Genomic DNA, 20,320 nt, shown 5'->3' with positions numbered 1-20,320 from the left:
TTGTGTTTCTGATTTTAGGTTTGATAACCCTGCAGCTGTCAGCTCAACACCTGCAAGACAGTTCACTTTTAACTACCTGCTCCCTGTGAACGCATGGCTTCTCCTGAATCCTTCAGATCTGTGCTGCGATTGGACAATGGGAACCATCCCATTGGTAGAATCTGTTCTAGATATCAGGAACCTGGCTACACTGACTTTCTTTGGTGTTCTGGGATACTTGATGGTATTCAGTGTCCGGTATTCAGGAGATTCTTCCAAAACGGTGCTAATGGTAAGAGAACTTGTTAGATTGTGTGTAGTATAATGAAATTCAATGTAGTTTTACCATTTGTAGGATATTCTATTTGTGTGCTACATTAGAAACCAATGAATTTAAAGAAAGCGGTACAAATAGCATGGGTTGCTGCTTTCAACTGTGGATGAGACAGACTATGTAACGCATAGGTCATTGATTAAAGGCTGGAATGTCAAAATAGTGGGCATTTAAAAAAAAATGTCTTTAATGTAGAAAAGTATGTAAAGATGTCTGAAGGAAAAACATTTTTGGACCACCTTACTAGAACTGCAGCTTTAAGTAAAATAAATTTGTCATGAATGAATGTTGTTCCTCCTTTGTCGGTTAAATATGTACATGCGCTTTAAAAACAAACTTTAACAAAAAAAAGACTAGGCTGGTGCCTATGTAACACTTTTCCTGCTGAACTCACAACATGGTTTTAGATCATTATTGCACAGGGCAATAGATCAACTTTAAATGTTTCTTTTTAGGTATGTCTGTGTAAGCTTAATAGTGTCTAGAATAATCAGACGTCGCCATTTAGCACTATTTCACCATCATGACTGTTCACTGCCGCAGGTTTATCTTTGAACACTTTCAGCACCAAACCCTGAGCACCTCGGGGAAGAAACAGCCACGGCCAACTGTATGTTGGCAGCTGAATGGCTGTGGCCAACTGTCCAATTCACTCCCCCCCCCCCTAAAGATTTGTTTTTAGGAGGGCCCTCTGAACTGTTCTGTTTCCCACGATATGTATGGATTCTTTGTGTTGGTTTTGACACACACACACAGCTACAAATATGGTTGCAGTGTTGAGACTAGAAAGTTGCAGCGTCATCTTCTGATGTAGCATAATTTTAGATATTTTTTTACTTTGCATAATAGGGGAGATTCAGTAATTCCCAATGCAGAGTATTGCACCCCAATCCAGCATTCATCTCCATGGCAGAGCTGGTTTGGGGTGCAGTACCATACATTGGTGCTTAGTGAATCTAACTGGACTCTGATTAAAAACATTGCTAAACTATGTTTCTTCTTTATAGACCGTGAGTGCTGGGACATCTTTGTATTTTAGATATGATTTAGGGGAATTAGGGTCCCATTGCACCCTGCAAGCACATTTTTTTTTTATCTCTTGAGTGCTGTCTATCACTTGTTTTATTACTAAACTATCTACTCTTCTCTTTTCCATGCACATCAACTATTTCTAGATCTGTAGTCTTTTTTTTTTTTTTTTTTTTTTTTTAATTACAAGTAGTGTTTTTTCTATTTTATTTGTTAAAGAAAATATATGCAAAAAGAAAAGCTGGTTAGGTTTAGCCTCACTTTAGAGGAATTTGATCCAAGACCAGAAATTAAAGATGGCATGGCAGCATCGTCTGACATTAAACGTTTTTAAAATGCTGGTGAAAGTGTTGCATAGTTGTGTGTGAAATGAACATTTGCATAGAGAGGCAGGACATTGGCTTGTGCTCTATCTCCAATTTGGTTCTTGAAAATCTTGCAAGCACCATGCTGTGCAATTTAACTCTAGGATGGGATTGATAGGTGCTATGGAAGTTTCTCCCTTCTCTCAGCCATTGAGGTAGATCAGGGGGGCGCAAACTTTTTTCCCTGCGCCCCCCTGCCGGCTGTCCCCTCACTCCCGCGCCCCCCCCAACCCCAACTTACCCTCGCACCGGCGTAATGACGTCACGTTGCCATAGCAACGTGACGTCACATGACCTCGCAGCGTCATTTTGACGCCGCGTTGCCATGGCGACGCCGGGAGGAAGCCGCCGGAGCCACGGGTAAGTATGGTTTACAGAGGCCCTGCAGCTCCCCCGGCACTTAATTTAAGTGCCTTCGGGAAGCGCGCGGGGCCTCTGTAAACCCCGCGCCCCCCGTCGGCAGTCTCGCGCCCCCCCTGGGGGTCGCGCCCCACAGATTGCGCACCGCTGAGGTAGATGACCTATAGGAACACAGCTGCATGATACTACAGCTACAAGAGTACAAAATGAAAATCTTGCCCATCAGTGTCCTGTGTTATCTAAACACTGTTTCTGGTGTATCTGCATATAGCAATGTTAGACTGAATCAGGATGAAATGTAAAGCTATTTTTCAAGCCATCAAATAACTCCACATTTTGAGGATGTGGTGCAGAGCTTCTTTTATTGACAAGTTGCTCGACCTTTAAAGTTAATCTACATTTCTCTTGTTTGGCTGGCACACTAGTGATATGAGATTTTTAAGTATTATTTAATCCTTTGTGTTAAAGGATTTGTTTGCAAATGGGTTACAGCGGAGTTGTTTGAGCAACAACGCAATATAGCAGGTCGCTTGGTGGCTATGTCGGTAGTTCTCTTCAGCAATGTGATGTGCATCACTGTGATCCTTGGTACTTACTAGAATAGAAGCTGGACATACGTGATCCTAACATCTTCATCAAAATGTAGCTAGTATTCATTTGTAAACTAGTTTAGTGACAGATGTACTTTTTTACTTTTGAGCATCATTCACTCATTTATTTTTTGGTTCATATTTCTGGGCTTCTGAGATGTTGATTATACATTTGTGGATAACTTCACGTGACCGCGGTACCTTTTGTAACTGCTTGTAATTTGCGGGTGTCCTGCACCTACAGTAGATTATATGCCAACCGGCAGCAGGTTGTTAATGTGATCGCTGTCAACCCTTGGCGCAGATGTATGCTATTTTACACACCACCTGACCTGGCTCAATACATCAGACCTTATTTAAAATGAGCTTCAAATAATGATCACTGGATTCCCCACAGGTATGTGGAATTAATGCATACATCACATCTCAGTCTAAGTTCACAAATGTTAATGGTTTATTAAATGGTAAGACAGTTTGTTTAGTTAGTAAATTCTCTCTATAAACACTTAAATAGCTTACATTTGCATACTTTAGAGGTAAACCTAAACACTGATAAGACAACATGTAACAGAAAATACAGTAGTGACCTATCGTGCAGTACTCAATCTTTACTCTGGATATCAGTTCTACCACTAGTGCAGTGTTTTTCAACAGGGGTTCCTAGGAATCATTGGGTTCCCCAGACATGCCTAAAGGGTTCCCTGCAATTTTCAGGTCATTTAAAAATTGTAGCAAGTACAGAAAAACGTAAATTTCATTTGATCTCAGACGCACTGTTGGAGAGGGTTGTGGTTCCTTACAATACATCCCAAACCAGACACGCTATTAGAGAGGGTTTGGGATGCATTACAATGCATCTGATCTCAGACACGCTATTAGAGATGGTTGGGGTTCTGCAGAATTTCACAATATAATTATAGGGTTATAAACAAAATTGGACTTTAGCTCATACATAGCACATAGAGTGCTTCTTAATTTTAACCACTTAGGCACTGCATACTTATTATGCATCGCATGCGGTTCCTTACAATGAATCTGATCTCAGACACGCTATTAGAGGGTTGGGGTTCTGCAGAATTTCACAATATAATTATAGGGTTCCCTAACCAAAAAAAGTTGAAAACTACTGCACTAGTGTATCAGTTCTACACTACATAGCAGTGAAGGAAACTACAGGCAGTCCTCGGTTATCCAACGGAATCTGTTCTGGAAGTAGCGTTGGATAGTGTAACCTTTGTAAAGTGAGTCCCATGTTAATCAGTGGCGGTGAGCGTTGGATAACGCATTCCGGCGTCGAAAAACGGCCCATACGGTTGCATTGTAAAGCGTTGGATATACGATTTGTTGTAAAGTGAAATGTTGGATAGCGAGGACTACCTGTATTGGCTGGATTTAAAGTGGCTCCTTCTGGCTATGTTTTCTGTTGTACAACCAGGGAAAATAAGGGGAGGGGGAGGGGACCCTCGCTACTGCCTAGACTAAGGTGCTACAATCAGGGGAAATAGATGAACTAATAAACTAAAGAAAATAATCCCTATGCTGAGAGCACTCTAAACGGCTGGTGAACTGATATTACTAAACCAGGGGCCTGGTTAAAAAGGTAAGTATGTTAAACTAATTGTAATGATGAATACATTAAAATAAACTTTAATAGGAGGAATCCTCAATTAAAATACAGATATCGGAATCGACCTCCTGTGTGAGGTGTACCTGAACAATAGGGCAAAATGATGAAAAGAAGAGCGGGGGGGGGGGGTTGGAGAAAAGAATGATTGACCCTACTGAAAGCGATTGGTTCTCTCAGTAACACCACCTACCAATAAATGGTAAATAGGTGACAACTTACTGGTGAATAAATGTGAGCCACAAATGAACTGAAATCTGTTATATATTAGTGTGGCTGGCCAAAGGCTCAGCTATGATAGATTAGTATGCCCACAATATATCAAACCCAGCTCATGGAAATCTCTCTAGATGGACACATGCTGTATGTCCAGTGGTGTGGCTAAATAGTAAACGGAAGCAGGGATGCTTCTATAAAGACCTCATAGCGCACATAGGCAGATAAATTACATCAATATGTAATTTGTCTGTACAAAAACTGACCCCACTACCAGTTACAACCTGGAACTCAGTGAGATCCTAAACAATGGTATACTAGACAAAGTGATCACTGAAAAAGAGAGAGACTTTATCCTAGTTAAATAGCCTAAAATCGCTATCCTGTATAGCCTACCCAAAATACACAATGGGAAGACACCGCCACCGGGACGACCTATAGTTTCTGGCGTTGGCAGTTTGACTGAAAATGCTAGTGACTACATTGACCGGATCTTGAGACCTTTTGTCATAGCCCTTCCATCGCATCTTAGGGACACCAAAGACATTCTCTGCAAAATAGAGAATGTCAATGTTACTGCAGATACAATCCTGGTGTCCCTAGATGTGGAAGGGCTATACACAAGCATACCCCATAAAGTCAGTATATTTGCAGTATCGTACTTTCTGAAAACTAGAGGCAACCATCTCTTGAAACACAATGAGTTTGTTCTTAAGTTGTTGACTTTTGTTTTAACCAAGAATTATTTCTGGTTTAACAAAACACTTTACCACCAGTCCCAGGGTACAGCAATGGGCACGAAATGTGCTCCTTCATACGCCAACTTGTACCTGGGCTGGTGGGAGGCAGAAGTAGTATTCTCTGAGAACATGGAAAACTTCACAAACCACATACAAATGTGGTACAGGTACATAGATGATGTACTTTTACTCTGGAATGGGACAGAAAAACTGTTGCGAGAGTTTATCACCATATTGAATACGAATGAAAACAACCTAACACTCACTATTGAAGTTGGTCCGACTGAGATTTCTTTTCTTGATCTCAAAATCTCAATCAAGGAAAATGGGGACCTATCATCAACTATATTCAGAAAGTCAATTGCAACCAATAGTATCCTTAGGGCCAACAGTCATCAACCCCCTAATTTAATTAGGAACATCCCAGTTGGTCAGTTCCTTCGCATAAAACGAAACTGTACCACATCCTCTGAATTTGAACAAGCTAGCCTCATGAAAGAAAGAAAGATTCCTGGCCTGTGGTTATGGCCGGAATAGTGTGAAAAGGGCCTACAAAAGTGCCAAAAGTACCTCTAGGGAAATTCTCCTTAGAGACAAAATACATGGGCTAAAACCAAATTCCATCAGGTTCATTGGAACCTACAATTCACAATGGGAACAGGCCAGAATTTTTTTCCAAACACACAGGCATATTCTAAGAGCAGATTCAAATTTAAATTAAATACTCAAAACCTACCCTGAAATGACACCAAGAAGAGCAAAAAATCTACGTGACCATCTGGTTAATAGTCATTTTGAAGGAGAAAAGAATCCAAATACTTGGCTACCAGAGAAACCAATAGTCTGCTTTAGTTGCTACAACTGTAAGGCGTGCAAGTCAATAAAAACTTCAAAAACATTCCAAAACTGGAATAATACCAGGAACTTTGACATCAGAAGATTTATTAATTGTAAACCTTCGGTTGTTATATATCTGGTTACTTGCATCTGCCAAAAGAAATACGTGGGAAAAACTAAACGGCCTTTTAGGCACCGCGTATTAGAACGTCTAGGCACTATTCGCAACTAAATGGACACACCAGTAGCTAGACACGTTTTGGAACATCATAATGGAGACAGCAATGTTTTGTCATTTGTTGGCATAGATCAATTCTCACTCGGCCCCAGAAAAGGTGACTGGGATGAGATTTTATTACAAAAAGAATCCAGGTGGATTTATACTCTAGGTACACTCTCCCCTCAGGGTCTGAACGACGGATTTGTATTCTACCCATTCATTTGATAATGTCTCTTACCTTTTGGTAATGAATTCACTATCTTTGCTTCTCCATCATATATTCATTTATGTTTATCTGGATTTTACCATTAGAGGCCCCCAGAGACTGTTTCCCACTGGATTGTCCATTTCACACACATTCATTCATAACTATTCTGACCACCAGAGGCCCTCAGAGACGAACATGGAACTAATTATCAATTAACCAATAAGGAACATGCACATTACCTTTAAATAGCGGATGTTTGGAGCTGTTCCTTTCAGCCTCGACAAAGCCTTCGAGCGAAATGTACATCGGCATTAGGCGTACTGTCGTCATAGGTGGCGGCAACAGAGACTTCCGGTCCGCAACTTACGCTTACTGATCAAACTTATCACTCCATCTCCTATGTTTGGAGCTGCACGGTACACAGACTCCGTGTCTGTATACCTAGGAGGAGGGATTTATGCGCAATATGTGCCAAAGGACTTATGACCAGTTACTGATTTAGCGGCAGCACAGTGTTAGTCGTGACGGTCAGACATAGTACCAGACGCTCCTAGTCTGCTACTTTATCCAGTCACGCAGTGTATGCTTTCTCTACCTTCACTGCCTTTTAAACTGTGACACAGCGGGTTTATTACCCCTTCTGGAGATATCATATGCAACTTTGAAGCAGATTGTTTCTATTATGTGCACTTAATATAAAGTATACAGCAAGACGTTTTACTATTAGGACCTTGTAACAGGGGTGTTATCCCTGTTCAAGTAATGTGCCTCTAATCCAGCAGTGTGGTGGTTAACTGCTGGTAGTCAATTAACAAACACCACCTGCCTGATTAGATTGCTTACAAAAGCCTGTCTTTTGAGACAGGATGTGAGACTCCTTAGCTCATACCTGAGCTGAACTTGGAGACAGAGCAGAGATTGTCTTTGACTCTCACAACTTGTCTTGAGCCCTGCCAGAAGACACAGCAGAGCTGCTTTCAAGAAACAGGGAAAACTTCTAAACCTGAATGCTGACGCACCCTGAGGAAAAGGGAGCTGAACCAGGGACAGAGAAGATTTTCTCTCCAAACCACAAGGAACAGATAAGACTTTCATTTAAGAGACTTCTTATATCTGCTTATTTCATGCTATATGTTTTGGGGCTGGGAGACATGCTTATCTAAGGGAGTTGTGAACTGCATAGTATTTCACTAGAAATACTCCCAAGTGAATAGAAGCTTTGTTTACCCCCTTGTTTGGATGGTTTCCTGATGTTAAGGAAACAGGCACAATAAAACGCCTTATTTAATTACACAATAACGAGTCTCCCTTGCATACCTCTGTGAGCGTCCGCCCACAGACCTACTATGGTTTTCTGGGCACAAGACGTTGTCATTTGAGACACCTTGCCAGACAATACTAGTCTGCCAATCTGTCTGACTCGCAGCTCTGGAATTACAATTATATCCAGCATATATATTGCTTACTATCTGTCTAGCTGTATTGCACATTATGATAGGCAGGACACACGTCTTTGGGATACCTATTAGGACGTAGTCAACTATACTTACCTGCCCTAATATTGCGGTATCCGTCCTATGCAGCATTATAAATTAGGTTCCCCTATATGCCAATTGAGACATCCTGACAGACGTGTGTAGTCTGCCCTTTTGTACAGACAAATTACATATTGATGTAATTTATCTGCCTATGTGGGCTATGAGGTCTTTATAGAAGCATCCCTGCTTCCGTTTACTATTTAGCCACACCACTGGACATACAGCATGTGTCCATCTAGAGAGATTTCCATGAGCTGGGTTTGATATATTGTGGGCATACTAATCTATCATAGCTGAGCCTTTGGCCAGCCACACTAATATATAACAGATTTCAGTTCATTTGTGGCTCACATTTATTCACCAATAAGTTGTCACCTATTTACCATTTATTGGTAGGTGGTGTTACAGAGAGAACCTTTTTCTTTCAGTAGGGTCAATCATCCTTTTTTCCAACCCCCCCCCTTCTTTTTATCATTTTGCCCTATTGTTCAGGTACACCTCACAGAGGTCGATTCCCATATCTATATTTTAATTGAGGATTCCTCCTATTAAAGTTTATTTTAATGTATTCATCATTACAATTAGTTTAACATACTTACCTTTTTAACCAGGCCCCTGATTTAGTAATATCAGTTCACCAGCCGTTTAGAGTGCTCTCAGCATAGGGGTTCTTTTCTTTAGTTTATTATATTTTCTGTTACCTTTTTTAACCTGATCAACAGTTTTTCACACTTCAATGATATGTAATCCTCTATTTAACAAAAAAGAAATTTAAAAAAAGCCTTTTTTTAAAAAAAATGTTTTATTTATTTTTATTTATATATAAAGTTGGGTGCACCTTATCCTGCAGAACCATTGAAATATGTCTTGTGAGGTTCCTTGTTCGCATTGGAACTTCTGATTAGATTTGCAGACTCCGATAACATATTCACTTGCCTTGAAGCTGTATATGGCGCTTGTCCACTGGTTCATGTAGTGCTACTAGTATATTGAAGTACAGTAAGCAGATTTACAGACATCTACTGTACCTTCAACAGCAATTTCTGTTGATCTTCTGTTCATGGCCAGTTCTTGGTTTGCCCACAAGTACTTTCCCTGTTTTTCGGAAGAGTTCTTCTGTTAGAGATGATCCCTTCAGGTTTTCAACGTCTCGCTTTAATTCCTGTGTTGACAAAGTTTATTCTTAAACTCTCTTCCTTCAGACTATGTAGCTATTACCCACGTGTGGAGTCTTCCCTCCAAATATCACCCACACTACTTGTTGTAAAGCACTAGTTTTTCTAGTTTTTCTAAGAACCTATCGGATTGCAGCATTTGTTTTCCTTGACCATTCACAAAACACACGATGTAACATGGTCTTAAGTTGCTTTTTCCTCAAAGTACAGAATTTAACCAATTTCTGTACCATAGTAACTCAATTTAATGCAGGAATCTCAGCAAAATTAAAAGTACTGTAGTTACAGAATTGGAACAGGAGGGGCCTCTGAACCTGAATAGTGTTATTTTTGGTTCCAGAGCCCCTTTGATTCCAAAGATACTTACAGGTGTAGTTACTGACGTTCATCCAGGGCATTTAAATGGCCATCCGGTAGAAAGCTGCAACGGAGGAGGATGTAGCACACCATTTGGCTTGCAAGACCCATGAGATTTGACAGCCACTTTGACTTCCGTCAAGGGAGCAAAAACAAGTGTAAGTATCTCGGGAACCTGGGCTGAAAATAATGCATTTAGGCTCCGGAAGCCTCCCTTGCTCCAGTCCTGTAATAAAAGAATAAAAATAATTTCAATCATATCAGAGGATTGCAACTTATTACACACCTTCCAATTTATCCTTTTTGTTCAGTGATATATTGGTATTTATAACCGTTAATCCTTCTTACAAATTAATTGATGTGTTCGAATTAAACATTTGTTTTGCATAAAGTTTACTGTATGTACAAATAGTACATATAATGAACAGATTGTCCTGTAACAGTTCACTGTTATACAGTACTTGACTGTATATTTGTAATAATTGTCTTAATTTTTTATTTTATTTTTTTTACAGGCACTTTGTCTGATAATATTGCCTTTCATACCTGCGTCAAACCTCTTTTTCCCGGTTGGATTTGTAGTGGCAGAGAGGGTATTGTATGTTCCTAGCATGGGATTCTGCATACTCGTTGCACATGGCTGGAGGAAATTATCAAACAAAAGGTTGGTATGTACTGAAACTGCTTGCCACCGTGGCTGTAAGTTTATTGTAGTCTGTTCCATATAAAGCCCACAACAATGTACTAGCGGTCATAAATGTTATAATAAGAGGTGTAATTCAGTGATGTTACTCATTTTCTTTTTAAAATTTTCATTATTTATAAATGTAAAGCAGATGTTGTTCCTATATTTAAAAGGGGAGCTAGATCACAACATAGGAAATACAAACCTGTAAACCTAACATCAATAGTGGGGAAGCTACTTGAAGGTTTATTACAGGATAATATTCAGGAATATGCAAAAATAGAGTACAGCGCACAGCCAAGAGAGTAGGTCCAAGATGGATATAAAAATATTATTTTATTAGGTCCATTCAAAATAGGTATAAAAGACCTCCAACGAGTTTCTTGCGCATTGCTCTTTATCAAGAAGTCAATAAGTAAAACAAAACATACCTTAAATACACATACAAAACTGCCCCGTTTGGCGGAAAAAAAGTGGTAACGTCAGGGCGTCCTCCACTCGCGCGCTGACATCACACCAACCGCAATACCAATCAGCGCTAGTTCTCTAAGGGCAGCTTCAGGAACTCCTGCTCTGCCCTTAGTTGAGCTGCAAGGCCAATGTGAATGCGAGACACACCCCCTGTGGACATCGCACGTTGTCATGGCGACCCATAGTACATAGACATTAATTGAAAAACTTCAACAGCTCCAAACTTTATCAAGCACAGATGCAAACAATTTGCATAATATCAAATATTAAAAACAGGTATCCTAAGATAAACTCTACCTCTTCTGAAACAATAGTCAGTGGAACAAAGGACTATAAAGTATAATCATTTAATTTATAATATTAAATGACCCTAAAGGCTGTATGTATATATTATTGATTTGGGTCATTTAATATTATAAATTAAATGATTATACTTTATAGTCCTTTGTTCCACTGATGTTTGTCAGAAGAGGTAGAGTATCTTGGGATACCTGTTTTTAATATTTGATATTATGCAAATTGACCACCACACCATAAAAAAAAAAAATGATGGCGCTAGAAAAAGTGCAGTGAAGAGCCACTAAATTATTAAAGGGGATAGACAATCTGATTTTATAAGGAGAGGCTAGCTAATTTAGATTTGTTTACATTAGAAACGAGGCGTGTAAGAGGGGATATGATTACTATATACAAATATATATTCGGGGACAATACAAGAAGCTTTCAAAAGAACAACTGTATTCATCCCAAGGGCAGTACAAACTACACTGGGTTATACCTTAATGTTGGAGGAAAGGAGATTTCACCAGCACCAAAGGAAAGCATTCATTACAGTAAGGGCAGTTAAAATGTGGCATTCATTACCCATGGAGACTGTAATGGCAGATACAATTGATGTCTTCAAAAAAAAGTTTGTCAATGCAAAAGTTATGAGTACAGTATTTGCTGCACACCAAAAAACAAAGATTATAGTGATATTTTTACCGGTGCTCCTTAGTTCCAGGGAAGACTTGCATTGCGTCCAATGTATCCAATATGATTGATTGGACAAGGGCACCCGGATTTGAATAAAATTTCAAAAAAAATGTATTGTGCCATAGACTACTATGTAGTCTATGGCATAATAAATTCTTCTTTTTTTATTCAAATCTTTGTGCCCTTGTCCATTAATCCTATTCAAAAAAAGTTGGCCATTTTTATTTATTTTTTTGTAAGGGAAGGTATACAGGATTTACCAAATAAGTAACCATGGGAAGGATGTTGATCCAGGGAAAAAGCTGATTATCAATAGTTGGAGCAAAGAAGGAATTTCTTTTTCCCCTATTGAGATATATAATTTGGATAATATTTCACTGGGGTTTTTTGTTTGCCTTCCTCTGGATCAATATACTGTAAATACAATATCTAGTCTAAGTATCTGTTGTCTAAAGTTAGCATAGGTTGAACTTTGAACGTTCAACCTCCTATGTAACTGTATAGCACTAAGTATTTAATTAGGAGGATGACTGATTAGGATTAATATATTCCATCCCAAAATTAAATGTGTCCTATGCAATATAGAAGTCAAAGAATATTGAAATTGAAATAAATGTAATTATGCTATGTTGATCATCACATTCATTTGTACTACTTAGATGCAAACTCCTTTTAACTGAAGGGCTTATTTGTATGACATTTTATTTTAAGAGCATGTTAAGTGTTTACTATAAGATCACAGGGCATTCAATTTTGTTGCAAAATTGTCAGTGGTAATTTATGTATGAGTGTGTGCCTGCTGAATTGCTGCCTTACACAAGTTTCTGCACTATAATTCACCTTGGTGGTTCATGGGAGTGAGCTGTATACAGTAGTTAAAGAATGTAACCGTGGAAACTACTTTTTACCTTCCATGCATATTAGCATGGGTCTTATGTCCATGGTCCCCAAATTTTCCTTTAACATTGGCCCCTATCTATATGGGCCTCAGACAGAATCAGGTCTCCAGTGTAGAGGGCCCCTGCGTTCCCATCAACGCCAGACCCTTCCTGCACCTATCCTACACACACCAGGTAGGGCAGAGCATGTTTGGTAAGGTGAGCCCCAGTATATATAGCTCTATATGGGGGTCACAAGGTGTAAGTGACTTAGCTCAAACAAAAGGTAGTAGAGTAAAGAAAATGCGTAAAAGAAAAATAAGGTAGGCTTCATAATTTGTTTTTTAAAATATGTTTTTTCCAGAATTGGAAATGTTACCAACTTCTTCTTATTTTAATTGGGTAAATATGTCGTGCTTTTTTAAATTAATTTTTTAAACTTGGACAGATATATGTTCAGTTGAGGTCTTATTTATTGTTCGTTCAAATTAAGCGATTGACATGCCAAGACAAATTTCCTTAGCCAACACCAATCTGGCTTTCACCCAAAACACTCCACGGTAACTCCCCTCTTAAAAGTTTGCAATGAGATCCAGTGTGGAATAGAACTGGGACAACATACTGGTGCAATATTCCTAGATTTTGCAAAGGCTTTTGATACTGTTCATTTTATCTTGCTAAATGAATAAGGGAGCACGCTTGAAACTGGTTTAGCTCCTACTGATCGAGTAGATCCCAACATGTCTATCCCTGGCTCGAACTCCAAACCCTTAGGCCTTGCCCCCGCTGCCTACAGCGGACGCTGCGCGCACGAGAGCCCTCCCCGTAATGGCGCCGGGCCCGCAGCGCTCGCGCGAGAGCTATTCCTGCTCTCAATAGAATTGAGAGCAGGACTCGCGTCGAGCGATTAGGCACGCCCCCCGGCGGTTCAGCCAATGAGGGCGAACCTGCCGGGTGACGTCATGGCCGCGCCCTGTCACTCCTCCGCCACGCCCCCCCCCCCCCCCCGGTCTCTCCTCCTGCAGTGAGCTGCAGACCGGGGAATCGGCTGAACGCGCCGCCAAAAGCGCGGGCGCGCGTTACAGCGTAGAGACCGGGGCCTTAGATATCACCTGTGGTGCCCACAAGGCTCTGTTCTTGGGCCCATACTTTTTTTTTTGTCACCCAGTCTTCATTACTGATATACACTTACAGCTTGTAAGGGAGCTGATGACACAATCTTGTATGCACACAGCCCTAGCCTCTCTGACATTGGACATGTACTTCAATCTGATTTTTCAAGGCTTAAAAACAGTTTGTTTTGGGAGATGCAGTTTTCAACACTGACAAGACTAACAGTGGTATTTGTGATGAAGGCTACATTTCTAAAGCTACCAATGATAGAGCTACAGATCAAAACCAAATCTATACCATGCTAGCCCCTGTTGCTAGTTTTTATTTTATTTTTTAAATATCTGGGCATCTGGTTTGACTCCAATTTAACATTTGGGTTACATCTTGATACACGAACATCCGAAACCTATGCCAAACTAGGTGTACTTTATTGCAACAAATCCTCCCTAAGCCCGCTGGTCAGAAAGCACATCACACAGCAGATGCTAATGCCAATTATAGATTATGGGGACATACTATATGGTACAGCACCCCAAACTCACCTTGGCAAACTAGACACCATCTACAACTCCATATGCCGCTTTGTCCTCCAACGTAACTACAACGTACATCACTATGAAATGCTCAAAGAATTAGATTGACTGTCGCTTGAGTCTAGGCTCAAAGTTCATTTTTACTATCTTGCCGTCAAATACTTTCTGGGCAAGCTACTTGCCTATCTAAACAAGCTCCTCACCCCTACCACATGCAGCACTTAATCTGAGATCTGACTCCAAAAGACCTGTTCATGGCCCCAAGGTTCAACAAAGCATCTGTCCGCTCCTCCTCCTCTTAACATGCACTGCTCAACTGGAACAGTCTAACGGAGATTCTCAAAGCCACCACCAGTCTACGTTCTTTCTAAACTTAAGCTGTCTCATTTTAATCTGGTCTGTAACTGTTGCATACACCTATAACATATATTGTCTTCATCTGTTCATGCAATGTCTTTAAATATAATGTATATCCCTGTTCATTTAAATGTAACTGTTTTTGTTATCATATCTCTGTGCCCAAGAAACGAGAGGTAACTCAATGTATTACTTCCTGGTAAAACCATTTTATAACTAAAATCAAAACATCTGATTACCCACCCCTCATGATTTTGTTATATTGGTATAATGGTGAAATCATCGGGTAAACAAAGGTTCCTTTTGGTTATTAGGTACATATTGCGCATATGTTATACTTTTGGGATTTATGTGACAAAATGCATGTTTGTGAACTTTTTATGTGTAATTGATATCTTTAGATCCTTCATCATTGTCTGTCTTCTTTCATGGCAACTCTTCAATTCTTGTTAGTGATATTTGTGACTTATGCAAAAAGTTGGTAATGCTTTCCATTACAAAAAAAAAGTCTTTAATGAATACAATTACAAATGTGTGTACCAGGAATGCTCAAAAAGTAGCTTAATATTTTTATATTTGTCTGTATGATTAATTTAAATTTACTAAAGCCTAATGCTGCTAACAGTTGCCAAAGGACACACATTTTATGCTGTGTATGCACTGCACAGGCCAGCTGGATACACTGCAGCCTCATACTACGTAGTGACTTTAGCCACCCAGGGTTGCCAGGTGGCTTGTCCAAAAATACTGGACAAAATGGTGAAAGGTGTGACGCGCGCGAGAATCGTTGCTGAGGAAGAATATTATTTATAAATTACCTGACTGTAACGTAATTTTTTCTAAATTTCACACCAAGTACTCACCAATTTGCACCACTTTATATTCTGTTTTGTAAAAAATCTGGGGTGGGGTCTTAAGAGGGAGCGCCCTTCCGAAGATTTTTTTTTTTGGACATAGAATATGAAATAGTGCAAATAGGCTCATGCTTTGAGTGAACAAATGACGTAATGATAAGGTCATTTATAAAGAACTGACACAGTCATACAGGCCCATGGCGAGCAATACTGATCTTAATACTGCTCCCACAAATTCCAAGATTGGTGCACCCCTCCTCCCCCTCTCACCCTTCTCCCCCCCCTCCCCCTCTTACCCCCTCATCCTCATCCTTTCACCTCCCTCCCTTCATTCTCTCTCATCCCCTTCCCTTCATCCTCTCACCCCCCCTTTTCCTCTCACCCCCTCCCTTCATCCTCTCACCCCCTCCCTTCACCCTCTCACCCCCCCTCCCTTCATCCTCTCTCACCCGCCCTCCCCCTCCCCTCATCCTCTCGCCTCCCTCTCCCTTCATCCTCTCGCCTCCCTCTCACTTCATCCTCTCGCCATCCCTCTCCCTCTGCTTAACACGTCACACATTAAAATAAAAGAAAAACCTCTCCTATTATTCCTACTCTGTGTGGCAACATGTCCCCGAATCCTAGCCCTGCCCACATACCATTCCTTTTACGTCCCACACCCTACCACAAAGTCTACTTCTCACCACACATGGCTAATCACTCGAACCTCATCCCCATTACACTTCTCCCTTCTCCTGTGCCCTATGGCAGGGCTGCGTAGTCTGGGAGGCGCGTAAAATTTTCTGGGGGGGTGGGGGGGATGTCCCTTGCCTGATCTCCGGCAGCTTTGGGCGCTGCGTCAAATGATGCCGTGGACATGAGCCGTCTGGAACAAACTCGCTGCAATACATGACCTGTTAATTTTAAATTCTCTCACAGCCTCCTAGCCATTACAGAAACCTGTCTCGCCCCTCTCCTGCTACACACTCCTATGGTGGACTCTCCATCTGCCACATTCCCAGACTGGGGAATAGACGGGCGGAGCAGTTGGCATTCTACTCTCCCCACGATTCACATTTCATGTCATACCCCCTTTTCCCTCCGTCTTATTCTCATCCTTCGACGTCCATGCTGTCCATCTCTTTCCCTCCTTGTCGCTGTCATCTATTGTTCCCCTGGACCAACATCCCAATTTCTTGGCAACTTTGCTGCCTGACTCCCTCACTTCCTCTCTTCTGACTGTCCTACTGGGAGACTAACATACCAGACTAAATACCTATTGGCAATCTAACTTCCACTTTAGCTGCCCATCTTATTTCTCTAACCTCCTCCTATGCTCTGTCCCAGTCAACCACCACTCCTACTCATTGCAATGGCTATTCCTTGACCTGTTTTTTTTTTTTCTTCCCGCTTCTGCTCCCTCTATCACGCCCTTCCCTCTGTTAATCACCTCTTTACCTTTAACTTCACTCTACCCTATGCACCTTCCACAGCACCTACTTCCACACACCTTTACAGAAACCTACATGCCCTGACCCTTTCCAATGTTCAACATCTCTAAAACCTCTCCTCCATCTCTACCCTTTCCTGTCCCAACCAAGTAATCTCTCTATAGAACATCATACTCTCATCCACATTAGACAAGACTGCTCCTGCCAGCGTGAAAAGTCCCTGACAATCCAAGCCACAACTGTGGCACACACACTTAACCACCCTTTTTAACTCCCTTCCCCGCCCAACTACACATACACACCCTCTACCCTCGTGGCACGTTACCTCATCACCTATGTCACAGATAATATTAATTCAATCAGATATAGCATCTCCATGTCAGGCTCCACACACAATACCTACCACCATTCACACACCTAAATACACTCTATGTTCATTTTCCCCGTGACAAAGGGTGAGGTGTCAGCACTCCTCATCGCTCCCTACAACCTGCCCCCATTGATCCTATTTCATCACATTTCTTCTGCATCCTCTGCCACACTATGCCCCTTCTTTACCTTAACTCACTTTTTTAACCACTCACCTCTGGCACATTCCAATCTTCTTTCAAACAGGCACGTACTGTATCATGCCCATTCTAAAGAAACCCTCATATGACTTGGCCTCCCAATTTAGCGGCCGCCCCATATCTCTTCCCCCTACCCCCCCCCCCCCTCCCGCTTTTGCCTCCAGGCTACTTGATTGACTGTGTTAATCTGCCTGACTCACTTTCTCTCCTCCAACTGCCTTCTGGACTCTTTGCAATCTGGTTTCTGTCCTCTATGCTCCACTGAGACAGCACTAACAAAAGTGGTCAATGGCCTACTCACAGCTAAATCAAATGTTCAGTTCTCCCTAATAATTCTCCTGCATCTCTCTGCGGTCTTCGACACGGTTTATTACCCCCTTCTCCTGAACATTCTCCACTCCATTGCCTTCCGTGACGCAACCTTCTTCTGGCTCACGTCCTACCTTTAAACTGCTCCTTCTGTGTTTCCATCCCTGATTTCTCCTTTTCACTCCCTCTCTCTGTTGGAGTCCCACAAGGTTCTCTCCTTGGCTCTCTGCACTTCTCCATGCTTCACCTCTTCTCTTGGTGAACTAAAACAATATTTTGTCCTTCAGTATCATTTGTATGCCGATGACAACCACATTTCTCTTTTCCCCCCGGACTTCTCCCCCACACTCCTGTCCCAGGTCTTCAATTGTCTCTCTGCAATCTCTTCCTGGATGTCTTGCTGTTACCTGAAGCTTAACATGTGTAAAATAGAACTACTAATCTTTCCCCCTTCCACTGCTACGCTATACCCACACTCTCCCTTACTGTCAATAACACCACAATCTCATCAACACCTCAAGCCAGCTGTCTAGGGATCATCTTTGTCTCTGAACTCTCATTCATTCCTCACAAAGTCCTGCCATCTGTCTCAACCTTCGAAATATCGCCAAGATACCTTTTTTCGCTCATGATGCAACTAAAATCCTAATCCACTGATGTCCCACCTCGACTACTGCAACCTTCTTTTAGTTGGCATTCCCCTTGTCTGCCTATGCCCAAATGCAATCCATCCAAAATGCTGCACCAGACGCCCCTGCAAAGCTCACAGATCCACTTCCACACTATGCATATTCCAAAATTGGCTTCCCATAGCCTCTAGAATTAAAATTCTAAACCCTAGGAATTACTTGCAAAGGTCTCGACGACGAAGCCACCCCCTCCTACATCTCAGACCTTATCACCCAACTACATCAATACCCCCTACATTCCGCCCACGACATCTGCCTTTCGTCCTTCTATGCTGCCTCCTTTTTGCTAGGAATTTCCTACCACGTACCATCAGACTCTGCCCCAGCTTTCAAATATGAAAATATTCCCTGAAAAGGAACTTTCCATAACTCTAACATCCATCCCCATTGGGCCCAGCTGTGTGGCTGGATCAATCTCCACCCTATGTAACATCCTCCCTCTCCCCCCCTCCCCCTCCAAAAAATACCTCTTTGTATTTATTTCTGCATGTTTGTCCTCTCTTGTATGTAACTGTTTTTGTAATCGACATAACTCTGTCCCCCATTGTATCATGCTGTGGAATACGTTGGTGCTTTACAAATAAGTGTTCAACTAAATTACCCTTTTTCAAGAGAATACATAAGTATTTTACTGTGTATTTTTGTCATGTTGGATGTAGCATTGGGCTTCTCTTTCGTCTGTTGTATACATATGCCACGCTCAATAGCACTCCTTTTTGACACTTGTATACATATATATTTTGTGGGTGCTCAGGGGTTCCCAAAAAGAGCTTGCTGGGGTTTTGTGTTTTGTAAACCTATTCTCAGCTGTTTCAGCTGCTGGAGGTTATTGGCTCCTCCTTCCCAGGTTTTAAGCCCGCCCCTCCCTACTTCCCAAGTTAGTAGGTCCTTTCATTCTACTGGATATAGATCCAATGTGGTCTTTCTCCCTCCTAATAGAGGTAAATGAGAATTTTAATCCTAATAAAGGTATATTAGTATTTTATCTGGTAGTGTTAGGACTTGCGAACAGGTGTCTGCCTTGTCGTGGCTCGCAAGCTTACAACGCTTTGGCCAAAGGGTTAAACTAAATGACCCTTTTTCAAGAGAATATATAAGTATTTTACAGTGTATTTTTGTCATGTTGGATGTAGCATTGGGCTTCTCTGTCGTCTGTTGCTTTACAAATAAACAAGAAGAATACGGAACAAAAGAAAACAAATGCTGTTTGCATTGTTCTGTGGTGTATATAAGAACATTATAATGTAGCAGTAACCATGGTTATTCTGTTCACTTTTTCTTTTGCATCATGAATGCATAGTAAATTGCTGGGTGGCCAATTTTTAATAGTAACCAAACATATTTAATAATGGCAATAGAAAGATATTTATGTGGCGTATTATCGGTCATTGGGTGAAAAGGCTGAAAAGTCTCGACAGGCAAGCATTATCCTGCTCAGACCAGCTGTGTCTTACATAGAAAAGAACAGATTTGAATTTGTAGTTTCCTATATTAACATTTTACTTCCAGTATAATTAGTATAAATACGTTATCTTAATTTAATTTAGTCTACAACAACATTAATACATCCTGTCTGTTTTCTATCACAGGAATATGGATTGCATCAACTAATTTCCTATTTTGATTAAAAAAATCATCAAGGATTAACATAGTTGATCTTAAATAAGGAGAGCTAGCCAGTATGGGTAACTCCCAGTTAGCTTTATCAGTGAGACTCCAAAGGAAAGGGTTCATGTTTCTACTTTCTCTGTTTAAAGGTTATTGCATCCCAATACATGTCAGTGGAAGCTTAGCAGACCATTATTTGCTGCGACACAAAAAGTGAATAATGCGTAAAAGCACGCCTGCTCATCTTCCAAAAATATTTCTTACAATGAACTATAAA

General features: G+C 41.0%; 1 protein-coding gene and 1 long non-coding RNA gene across 3 annotated transcripts in view; one reads left to right on the top strand and one right to left on the bottom strand.

Moving 5' to 3' along the window:
• The window catches only part of LOC142495251 (protein O-mannosyl-transferase TMTC3-like), a 138,019-nt gene that overhangs the window by 39,654 nt on the left and 78,045 nt on the right, over window positions 1-20,320 (top strand). For both annotated transcript variants that reach the window (XM_075600470.1, XM_075600469.1), the window contains exons 8-9: window positions 19-271; window positions 10,088-10,236. In XM_075600470.1, coding sequence (XP_075456585.1) covers window positions 19-271; window positions 10,088-10,236 — 402 coding nt within the window. The remainder of the gene's footprint in view (window positions 1-18; window positions 272-10,087; window positions 10,237-20,320) is intronic.
• Window positions 8,880-10,867, bottom strand: LOC142495254 (uncharacterized). Its single transcript, XR_012801704.1, has 3 exons — window positions 10,689-10,867; window positions 9,583-9,798; window positions 8,880-9,202 (listed from the first exon to the last, which is right to left on the bottom strand). It is a non-coding gene; the product is annotated as an uncharacterized LOC142495254 (long non-coding RNA).

The sequence above is a fragment of the Ascaphus truei genome, chromosome 5 (assembly GCF_040206685.1).
Source record: "Ascaphus truei isolate aAscTru1 chromosome 5, aAscTru1.hap1, whole genome shotgun sequence".
NCBI classification, from domain to species: domain Eukaryota; kingdom Metazoa; phylum Chordata; class Amphibia; order Anura; family Ascaphidae; genus Ascaphus; species Ascaphus truei.
Note: the sequence above shows the minus strand (reverse complement) of the source record. Positions and strands in the feature narration are given on the sequence as shown.